This window comes from Amborella trichopoda, chromosome 11 (genome assembly GCF_054954075.1).
Source record: "Amborella trichopoda isolate Santa Cruz 75 chromosome 11, AtrichopodaSantaCruz75HAP2 v2.0, whole genome shotgun sequence".
NCBI classification, from domain to species: Eukaryota; Viridiplantae; Streptophyta; class Magnoliopsida; order Amborellales; family Amborellaceae; genus Amborella; species Amborella trichopoda.
In genome coordinates, this window is record NC_142346.1 from 31,185,341 (window position 1) to 31,196,957 (window position 11,617).

General features: G+C 35.0%; 1 protein-coding gene across 2 annotated transcripts; it reads right to left on the minus strand.

Annotated features, from left to right (window-relative positions):
- Window positions 1-3,001: 3,001 nt before the first annotated feature.
- Window positions 3,002-9,918, minus strand: LOC18449070 (phosphopantothenoylcysteine decarboxylase). Of its 2 annotated transcripts, none has more exons than XM_006859119.4 (3): window positions 9,519-9,918; window positions 6,732-7,108; window positions 3,002-3,550 (listed from the first exon to the last, which is right to left on the minus strand). In XM_006859119.4, exons 2-3 carry the CDS (start codon window positions 7,035-7,037, stop codon window positions 3,281-3,283), a joined length of 576 nt encoding a protein of 191 aa, XP_006859181.1. In that variant the 5' UTR covers window positions 7,038-7,108; window positions 9,519-9,918; the 3' UTR covers window positions 3,002-3,280. The 2 variants fall into 2 exon arrangements, with proteins under 2 accessions (XP_006859181.1, XP_011628871.1); XM_011630569.3 differs by having other exon boundaries at window positions 9,486-9,709.
- Window positions 9,919-11,617: the final 1,699 nt, after the last annotated feature.

An 11,617-nucleotide genomic window follows, 5' to 3' on the forward strand; every position in this document is an offset into this window, starting at 1 on the left:
CCGCCTCACGAATAAAATTCCTCTCTCACTAATTAGGCACCTGCCCTTGTTCTGTGAACAAGGTTCTTGAGAAAGCGATCTCAAGTCCCGGGTCTTCTTAACCTGAGACACGTGTCACGCGATCACCTAGATCCAGGGAGGCGAGATCGAGGCATCCGACCAGACCGTCATCCCCTTTATCATCTCCTCAACCTTTTCTCTCACTGGCTTCTTCTTCTCTGCATTATCCAGCACCTAGTTTTTTATTGAGGAGAGAGGTCCGCAGACAAAGAGGAATCGACCGACTCTATGACTAGAATTGAGGGGGGCACGCACATAGGGATACTCAGCAATAAATAAATTCATTGGCACATGCTCTGGTTTGGCTAACATGGAAAGGAGTTTAACTGTTGTATTCCCCACTTGAAGTTGGATTAATTTTTAGAACTCTCTGGATATTTTATTTTCTCAAAATATATTTTTAAATAGGTTTAAATTGCATTTCAAATGCTTAATTATTTATAGATAAAATAAAAACACTTATTATTTTCTCAAATTCATTTTATTGGTTTTAAAATTATTAAAATATATGGGGGCCCATTATACTTAATGGACCCCACCAATCTACCCCATCTTGCTGAGTATGTGGGGCCCACTAGTGCCCATAGAGGGGCACACCCCATTCTTCTTGCTCTCTTTCCTAATATGTTGGCTTGTGTAAGAAACCACTTAATTGATTGAAATAAAGTAGGAATGTTTGAAAAACAAAAGCTAATTGTTTTAAAAGAAAGAATGTGTAAAGATTGATTTGAAAATAGAAAGCAAGTATAATATATTTTCTCTACATTTAATATTTGACAGGATTAGGTTAAGGAATCTAAGGGATAATGTTATAGCACCTTCCATTAGATTATGAGTACTGATCTACAGATTGTAAGGCTAAGATGTCTCACCCTACAGTGTCTTTTGATCAATGGTGTAGATCAAATCTCGATAAGAAAAGCTAAACCCTAACCCTAACCACACGTCTATAAAACCATAACCTCCAATCCCTCTCTCCTCAAGGTGGTATGCTACCCTCTCTCTCATTTTTTTTTTCTATCTCCATCTCTTAAAGCCTCTCTAAGACACACGAGGGGCATGCCCCATAACCAATCTTGTAGAGACATAGAGGGGCATGGGCCACTGATAGAGATACAAGAGAAAGCCAATTTGGTTCCATATGCTCTCATATCCATTGTAGGATTTTCTAGCCAATGCTTTATGTACTTATGAGATCTAAGAAAGACCTTAATCCCCTGCGTTTGTTAGATGAGATCTGGAGTGGGTTGTGTATCAAGTCCAATTGAGGTAATCTTTTGGCATCTCTTTCAATTTACTACACTTTATGTTTCTTCGTTCCCAAGTGCAAGTTTAAGTAATTTTTTGTTATGAAACAAAGAGTTGTAAAAGTGGCAGCAAATCAGTATCCAAATTTGATTTTTTGTTTGTTTATTTGCGTATTTATTGTAATCTTTGGACTTATGTAAGTGTCATAGCCGGTTTTGGAAAAGGAAAATTTTAAACTACATAAACCGTGCTAGTTCACATTGTCCACTTTCATTCCATGGACGTGGTGTTCAGCTCATTCAACAAGAAACCGCCATTGATGGATCTAATCGAGGGGCATCCGCCAATACTCTGATTACTCAATTTCAGCTTGTATCAAGGGTTGTTGTATTCCCTGATCCTTTCCAGAGGCTTCTTTTCTGGTCCAAACCTCGGGTCAGAGTTTCCGACTTCATCTATCTTTGGAGAGGAATTGGGCTTGGGCTCATTCTTAGTATCCTAAGCCTCTTTTGTTAGACTAGAGCCCCAAATGGATATGTTAGGTATTCAGGGAATAGATACCTTTCATCATCACCATCAGTCCTACTTTGGGATGTGTAATCTACCACTCTCATATATCAGCATTGGTGCTTTTGAGAGGAGAGCAATGGATGTACCTAGTTTGGCAAGAGCATCAGCTTGCCAATTAAGCCTCCAGGGGATATGATTAAGGGTAACCTCTTTAAATCGAGCCCAGAGACACTTAACCGTGTTATAGCATTGGAGCCAGTTCAGCATTCGCATACCATACATCCCCTTGAGTTGTCGAATGATCAATTGAGAATCCCAAATATGACCAAGTGTTAAGTCTTCATTTCAGTTGCTATCTCAAGACTGATTCTCAATACTTGATATTCAGCCTCATTATGTGAGCGTGCATTTTATAGGTTTGATATATAATGAGATACAAATGTGCCTTTAGTTTGAGAGAACAAGATGGGTGCATTCCTATCAATGAGTGAGCAAGGATTCTCACGAATATAATTAATTGGATTGGGTTCAACGGAGGTCGTGAGTGGCCAAAGGTGGTGCTACTTTGCCTATTGCGCAAAGCTTTTGCTTGCTCATGAATTTGGAGCACCTCGTGATTTAAGTTAAAAGGTGGGGAAGTTGGATCACTCCCAAATCAATTCTAACACTATTAGTGTGGAGTTTCTTTTCCTCAAATTTGACAATCGAAACTTGGGTGTTTATGAATTCATAAAATTTTCCCAGATAAAATCAAGGCTTAATAGTTCCGGAGCATGACTTTGGAACATGAACACAAGTACCCAACCTGTGCATTTCCATTTGATCATTAATCTCAAGCATATGCATCACTAGGTATTAACCATTTCTCTCAGTGTCAATGATTTTGGTTTTAAGAATTTGAACAATCAAGGGCCAAATTGAAATCTCTCTCTCTCTCTCTCTCTCTCTCTCTCTCTCACACACACACACACACACAGATAAAACAAAAACACAAAAGAAACACAAACACATGCATAAAACGAAAAGGATTCATTAATGAGTAATGCCAGAAGCAAGGAATCTTTTGTTGATTACAAAAAAACAGATCGAATACAACTTATGGCCTTAAGAATAGCATCTCTTAGTATAAGTTAATTGCATGGAACAATACCAGCACACACATGAATGTAAGAATCAAAATCTATTAATTGAAGAATTTGGTGATTTTATTGAAAAGAACAATTGATATTTTTCGTGTCCCAAATGATGCCAGTCAATAAAGTTGGTACTGTTCAGAAGCTCAGAATTGAATCTCATGCAAGAGAAGAAAAAACAGCATTCCAATATAAAGGGAGCAGACTATGAAATGTGACAAGCTGATTTAAAACTCGACACTACAGTCACTCTGACCCAAATATAAAATCTCAAAACACTATTCTATACTAGTACAAACTCAACAGCTTGGTATCTGTTATCTCAATGCTCAAGCATCAGGAGCTTGATTCTCAAGAAAGTTCTTGACAAAGTCTGAGATGGCACTAGGTTCATTCAGAGCAGCACTCGTACAATCCGTTAAATCGTGAATTGGAGGGATAACCTTGACTCTGAGTCTTTGGAGGGTATCGAGATGGGATTGGGTGAAACCATTGTTCCATTGAGAGATGCTCATTGAAGGAAGAACAAACAGCGGCTTGTTGTAGTCCCATGCTCTCACCACACTTGTCAACAGGTTGTCACATAGACCCTTCGCAATCTACACGAGGAGAAACAATTTCTGACTATGAGTAATGCAGTACCACGATGTGTTTAATGATTCTATTGATAGTGAGTACTGCTATTATAGACATGCAGGAGATAGTGAAACTAGTACTTTAGCTAACAAGTGAAATCTTCAAGTAACCTAATAAATGGATGCCAATTCACAAATAGGAACATCTGATCTTGCCCACATGAATGCCAAATAAAGCATAGGTCATGCAAAGGCAATGTGGTACTTTAGGAGAAGAAACCTGCACAAGTGTACAGCACATCTCATACAAAGGCAATATGGCATTTGGGCAGGGCAGTATCCATTTTCATTCCATGTGGAAAGATTCTGTACACAAACACAAAAACAAGACACACACCCAGATAGCTAAAAGATCAAACCCACATATCAGCACTAATTGCTTAAGTTGTCCCAAACATTTGTTTCATCCTCACCCTCAAGCTAAGCATTGTTTGATATTTAGATAATCTACAAGATAAAAATGCTAGCATCAGTCAGTGCTTAGTGAAGCACTAAATACTCTAAAATGAGCCTTTGAAATCCAGTCATCTTTTAATATATGTTTTTTAAATGATATTTTCCCTGAATACATGTGGATCTTTACACATTGGAGACTAGAGGAACTGATAATAATCTAATTACCTGTACAAATATTTATGAATCACCAAATCTAAGTACAGCCATCATTTATTGAAAGAAATTTATCTCAGCTGTGCAGTAAATGACATGGTTCGGTATTCTATTTTCTTCCTTCACCATTATACTATCACAACATTAAGTAAACTATAGAAAGACTACCGCTGCAGCATTTGGTGCATTGAAAACTCCACAAGGAAGGCAGAATATAAATAGAATATATCAACAGCTATAAGCTGAACTTACCTAAACTCCTTGAGTTGGCCAAATTTAGTGAGATTGTGCATGCTCTCCTTTTTTATTTTTCCTACAAGATGATTACATAAGGTCTTTCATAAGATGATATGCTGTATTTACCATAATTAACTGATTTGCATTCTGTATCATGCTTCACTATTTGAATTATGCTGCTTAAATTGTAAAATTTAGTGTAAACTCATCCAATTTTTCAATTTGCTCAAATGTTGTGAATTTGGTAACTGTGGTTTTAACTGCCAATGATGTAGCTTTTATATATTAAATTTAGAAATGAAATTGTTCTTAAAATTTCTGCTGTAAAATATAGTATGAGGACATAAATAACATTCTCAACCCCTCCTCATGAATGTCATGCAAAGTATTTGATCTTACCCTGGAACATTTTTACTTTGAAAAGTAACTAACGGAAATAGATGATTCATTTCTACAGCTAAAGTACAACAAATACCATCTCTATTGGCGTTCCTTTCTACATAAATGAAAAACTCAAATCATCCATATGTTATTCAAACTGCCGGAAGACTTTCGATTGTGTTCAATTTCTAGCTAAATTCATCACTAGTAGGGACAATGCCAATACACAACAAAATAGAATGTCAATAGAAATGGACGTGCAGCTAATGTAGATTGTATCTATTTTTAGACGTGAATCATTTCAAGAAAGCTAGATCTATTTGAACTAGGGGTGAGAACGGGTTGAATCGGGGTGGATCCGATCAGATCCGGATCCAGACCTGAATAGTATACATCGGATCTGGGTTCAAACCAGATCGTAGATATTCGAATCTGGATCCGGATTCGAATAGTACACATCGGATCTGGATCTAGATCCGAATAGCACGCATCGGATTTGGATTCAAATCCGGATCCGGATTATATGTATACTATTTAAAAAAATTATATATGTAAAATAAAAATTTACTATTTAAAAAAACCAGATTGGATCCGGAGAAGATCCACCTACACCCGGATCCGATCCAGATTTCAATTCGAAATGACTTTTGGATCCGGATCTTGATTTCAAATCCAAATTTTGGGTCCATACCCAGATCAGAATAGGGTCCAAAATTCAGGTTTCGGATCCAGATCGGGTCAATTCTCACCCCTAATTTGAACAATGAGATTCTATACAAAAGAGAGGAGTTGCATATAAAGAACCTGAGAAAAGAAGAAGCAATTGCAAACAAGGTAGCCATATTATATCGACAGAACTTACATGGGTTTATTCTACATTAACATCATCTGATCATTTTAAGACATTTTTTTATCATTCCTTATAAGCATTGAGACACTCCTTTATCTAATATAAAACTTACAAAAGAACTTTTAAACTCCATAATAATTCAGAACTCAAGGTTATTAAAGAAAAATTCATTGAGTTGTATGTTTATATGTCTAATTATTTTATTAAATTTATGTACTTAATTGCTTATTACCTTTTAGCAAAGGAAAAAGTTTACATAAGGATACAACCTTATAATGTAGAACTAGGGATGCACCTCAAAAATCTATCGGAAAAGATCGTTTTAATGTTGAAAAGATTGATCATCTCGACATCGAGATGTATGACCATGAAAAATAAAAAGATTTAAAGTCTCGGAAATAGTTCATTTTACAACATATTATCTACACCATCCATTTTCAAGATTTTCATATGTTTATAGATCGACTTGATTTTAACCATTTTTTAAATTTAAAATTTTATAATTAGATATAAAAATAGATTTTGAGATAATCCTAAGAACAGTTTACATCAAAATTATATACCATGACAAAATTTGAAGGTGCACCTTACCTCTACAGCTACGGATGCATCCGTATGCCAACTGCACCCTTTAGCAAATCTTAAGGCATACGAGTGAATCAGTATATCAAATATAAGTATCTTTTATCATTAAGATATTCAGTCCTAGAATGGAATATCAATAAACTATAATTTAAATGTATTTGCTTCTCAGTTTTTCAGTTTCGGAAATTGCTTTCATAATTTTCTATTTATCTTGTCTTTTTGGATGACTAGACTAGTTGAACAAGATCAGTACCTTGCCCATTTTAATCAAAAAATTGTTGAGAGCATTGCAATGATGATTAAAATCCACATCGTTTGGTCAGCCAACATTTATAAAGCCAAAAGAAACTTCTGCCCATAGCATTCAATACCAAATTAAAGAAGAAGTTTCACTGGAATTTAGCATTGAAAGCTACATTCTGAAATCTATAGCAGAGTTAGGGCTAGGAAATTCAGAAACACTGACAAATCATTAAAGCTTACCTTGCCAAGTGTATTTGCTGATGATGGGGCAATAACCACAGCATCTGCCCATTTGCAAAGTTCAAGATGAAGTATATCATCACCTAGCATCACCCATTGAAACCAATCATCTTCAGTTGTTAGTATGTCCACGCTACTAGGAAATGTTGACTTATCAAGGAATTGTAAGGCATTATCAGTGGCCACTGCCTTGACCTCTGCCCAATCAAGGAAACAGAGAGTGAGAGTGTCAAATTTTGATGCATATTCATTTCCGCATGCAACCAAGAGAATGTGCCGTCTATGCGAACTTCCTGGACTTGTCATAGCATTTGTTAGTTGATGTTCCACAAGACTTTCTTGTCACCTCAAAATCCCACATGCATGCACCTGAACATCTGTCCTAGCAAGCAAATAAGGCAAGTCAAACAAGTTCTTCTATACAACAGTCATTGTGTTCTAAGTTTTGCATATGGTAAATGTACTATCACATAGATAATATTCTCATAATCACAAAATAGATATTTTATATCATAAAACCGGATTTTGCCGAAAATGACATGGGTAGCATCAACCATTGAGGATAAAGTAGTTACAAAAAATTAAAGGTCTCTGTTCTACGAAAAGTGACAACAATCTCAACAATGATCCAAAATCCCTGGCATTCCTGAAATCCTTCACTTCAAGAATGACAGGTCAAGTGCTAATAATAAAGTGTAACAACATACAACCAATTTATGAAAACATGGCAGAAAATTTCGATTTTGCATATAACTACATAGCCCTAGGTATTAAAGACCACAATATATCCTTCAGGTGGCCCTAGCCACAATGATTTGGAGCCCACGGCGAAATACTTTGTCTCTATTAGGTGTGATTATGAAGTAATCTTGCCCTTTATATTCTTCTTTCATATTTCCTAACTGTCAAACTTAATCAACCATTTTATGACCAATTCTACACTTAATTAGTGATCCTTATGGGTTTGAGGAATGAGGAATTCTTTTACTTCCATGTCATGCTACTTCAACATTTTACCAAAGCAAGCCCCATTTTCTAGAGCTTTTCAGGATTACTCTAACCAAACTTGCAACAAATAATCATCTAAGATCCTCAGTGAGTGTCCAAATTGCAACCTCAGTGAGTGTCTAAATTGCGTCATGCATTTGAGCATGGGATGTAACTTCTTAGAAATTTTAGAACATCTAGAAATTCTAGTTTCTGCATCATTTCTAGGATTTCCTTTCACATTTGATATGTGCTTGGTTTCATACAAGTGATTTTTTGACATCAATACATAGTCTAAGACAAACAAAGAAACCCAAGCAATATATATATATATATATATATAATGAACTTCAATCAAATTAAATTACAGCAGTGGCCTCAATCTATATGTGCTTATAAGAGGAACTACATAAACAAGATTACAAAACCCTCAATGCTGGTGCCTACTAGGACAGATAGGAAGGAAAGTAGCAAATAATTTATTTATCATGTCCAAGTTTCTTACTGCAATGGAACCCCATCAGCTGCAGTTTCCTATTTATGAATAAAACTAATGAGATCTGGACTTTATTAAAATTGCCGCTCATGTTTATCAAATACACTGAGCGAGAAGATCAAACACTTGCAAGTTACGACCCGTAATTCAAAAGCCTATAGGAACATTTAAGTTGACCTTTCAAATGTTGCAACTAAAAAGGCAGATAGAATATTGTTGAAAAAGTTGAGCTATTCGACAAGTTATATATTTTGAAAGTTTTCATTGTGATCAATTGAGATATCTTTAGGAGGATTGCATCATCTTTATGTGAAAACTAATATTGCCGATGCCCATTTTCAGAACAACATCTAAACTGCCTGGAAGCCTTGTGAGCCATTTTTCATTTGGTATATCTTGCTCTTAGTTTTCATCACAGGAATTTATAATTGAAGCCTTGTGAGCCATTTTTCATTGTAATTTTAACTCCATAATCTCAAACAGAAAATGCTCTGTAATGGCAGAAAAATAATTAGAGATCCAAAAGAAACAAACATGAAATTCAGCAAAAAAAAAAAAATGATGAGAAGTTCATAACATCTATGCTCGCAAATGAAAAGGAATCCACACCAAAGACTCAAATATATAGATCACCAAAATTCACTACTAATTACACATAATTGACTCCATATTCTCGAAGCCAGCCCATATAAACAAAATTTACACCATATAATGGCAGCCAAAGAATTCAAATGCCAAAGAAAGCCAAAAGCAAAGTCGAAAGTCAAAATCTAAAGGAAACAATACAGAGTGATGATAAGTTCAGAACATCTAAGTCAAAATTCAAAATCTAAAGGAAACAATTCAGAGTAATGATAAGTTCAGAACATCTATCTAGCAAGTTAAAAGGAAAAACCCCCATCAAAGACTCATGTACAAATACATCACAAAGATCCACAGTTAATTACGTAGATTTTAACTTCATGCACAATAACAACAGCAAAAGAATGGCACACCCCAAAGAAAGCAAGAACTAATTCAAGAGGACCAAGAAATACGAGAATTTCAGATGAACTACAAGGATACTCTAAAAGACTCAACAATAACCTAAGTGCTACCACATTCCCCATAATGGAAGCCAAAGAATTAAAAATTCAAAAGAACGAAAAAGAGTTGAGCATAAAAGGTAGAAAACAAGATGAAGGCCCATCTATGAATATAGGTGAAGAAGGATAAAGAAAGCCTCAATTAAAATTCGCCTCTGAAACATTGCTTCGAGGGAAGGGGCTTACCTTTTTGTCAAAAAAAAGAGGCAAAGGGCTTACCTCGTCTGCCTGTGTTTTTCACCACTTGCTTTTGGCAATTATCCTCTCATTTCTGATCCCTTTACGCCATTTCTAGGGTTTGAAAGCTTCAGTTTGAATGACTCACAGTGGGAAGGAAAGGAAACTAGCTGACATTAACAGACGAGTTCGTTGCTTGTACTATCTTCTTGTAAACGCTTCGCCGAGAAGTTGAAGATTTCGTAATTTTCGGCGTGCATACAAATGCGTCTGTCTTAACCGAAGTTGGGTACTTTCGGATTTTTTCGCGAGTACAGAGACGTCATTTCATTGAATGTGAAGGCCGAAGATGCAAAATGCCCGTGAAGCCCATCTCCACCGTCTGTCATCTTGTAAATCTAGGTCCGTGGGAAGGTTGATGGATAGTGAAGACGGACCTTTCAAAAGCATTATATGGGCATGGGAAAGTAGATACGCTATTTCTATGTTGTCAAATGCGGGCATCTTAAAAAATTTGTTTTTGAGGACATGTAATATCTAACATGGAGATCATGAATATGAATAAATAAATAAATTTAAAAAATCAAAATATTAACCATAGTAAGAGAACATTTGGACTGTTAGTTTTTATTGTTTTTATATGGAGCACCTACTTGCATCCATCTTTAAGATGGATGCTTTGCACTTTTTAGACCTCATATGTAGAAATGTGGTCCAACCCATTCAAAACAATTTTTCATTTTGTAAAGCACAGCACTAATGTCAAAAGTTATTACTTTTGCATCCATCCGTCAATTAAAAATGTAGTTTTATAAATGTCCCCTTACAATACACACTTTCCTCAAGGAAAAAATAAACAATTTTCAAATTAGTAATGTGGTTTAGAAAGTATTTTGGCAGGGGATCACTCAAAAATAGGGTCAAGGGATGTAGTTATAATTTTTTTTACATGAATTTTTTATTTCATGGATTTGAATATGTGAATTTTTACAACTCTCTCTTGAATTTGTTGGAGTTGTATGGATGAAACGGGCATAAACCTGTTGAACATTAGTAAGTGTGAAAAGTCTCAGGTTTCTCTGAAGAGACTCAGTGTCCATTAATCATATGAATATTCAGACTTGTCTTTTTATAGACAAATTACATATGACACTAATAAAAACTAAATAATAGATACCTAAACTATACCCAGACTTACCATAAAATACAAGACACAATATCCTACCCTTCCCATATTTACTGATTACAATATACACATTTTATATTAACCGGATATACAATATATACTTTCCTTTCACAGAACTCAATATTTCTTTTGTCTCTAAGTGCGTGCTATCACTTTCTACACATAATTCTTTATTCTTATTTGATGTGCATCCAAGTTCTCCATGCAAATTTGTCCTAGAGATACGAAAAAAAAATGATAGCACCATAATATCCTTTCTTTATAAAAAGAAACTAAGCAAAAGATTGGGATCGAGTTGCAAAACTATGGGGTGGCAGTATTGAGTCGGTATGCTTATTGAAAATAAATAAATAAAAATAATTATAATTATAATAATGTAGTTGGACTATTCTTTGTCAGGTGTATTTCTGATACAATAAATGATAAAGTGCTTAAGCATAAAAACAAAAGGCATGGCATAAGGTTGCAACTTTAAAAAATCAAATTAAGGTGGACCTCCAAACTTTGTCATGAGATATAATTTTGGTGTCAAAAATTCTCAAGATGGTGTCAAAATCTACTTTGATATCTAATTATAATATTTTAACCTTAGAAAATAGTTCAAATCAAGTAGATCTCTAAAAGCATGAAAATCTTGAAAATAGAGGGTCCATATAATGTGTTGCAAGATGTATTTTTAGGACCTGGAATCTCTCTTTTTCTTTGTCTATACAACTCAATGTCGAGGTGATCAATTAGATATTTTTCCAATATCAAAGCAACCTATTTTGAAGGATTTTAGAGGTGCACCTTAATTCTAAAATTTAAAGTGTCAACCTAATATACACTTTTTTTTAAATAAAACCCAAGTGGTCCCTTTTTAATTTTTGGGTGAATTTACCTTTTCAAAATTTCTTTCAAATTATAAAATAAAAATAAAAATTTGCTTATTAGATATTTTCTATTTCAAATCCCA

What these genes read in the sequence shown, in the direction of transcription:
- LOC18449070 (XM_006859119.4), bottom strand. Translation starts at nt 7,037, where the DNA reads ATGACAAGTCCAGGAAGTTCGCATAGACGGCACATTCTCTTGGTTGCA. An exon ending in CAGCAAATACACTTGGCAAG is followed by an intron (nt 3,551 to 6,731) that starts GTAAGCTTTAAT and finishes CTCCTCGTGTAG; the next exon opens with ATTGCGAAGGGTCTATGTGA.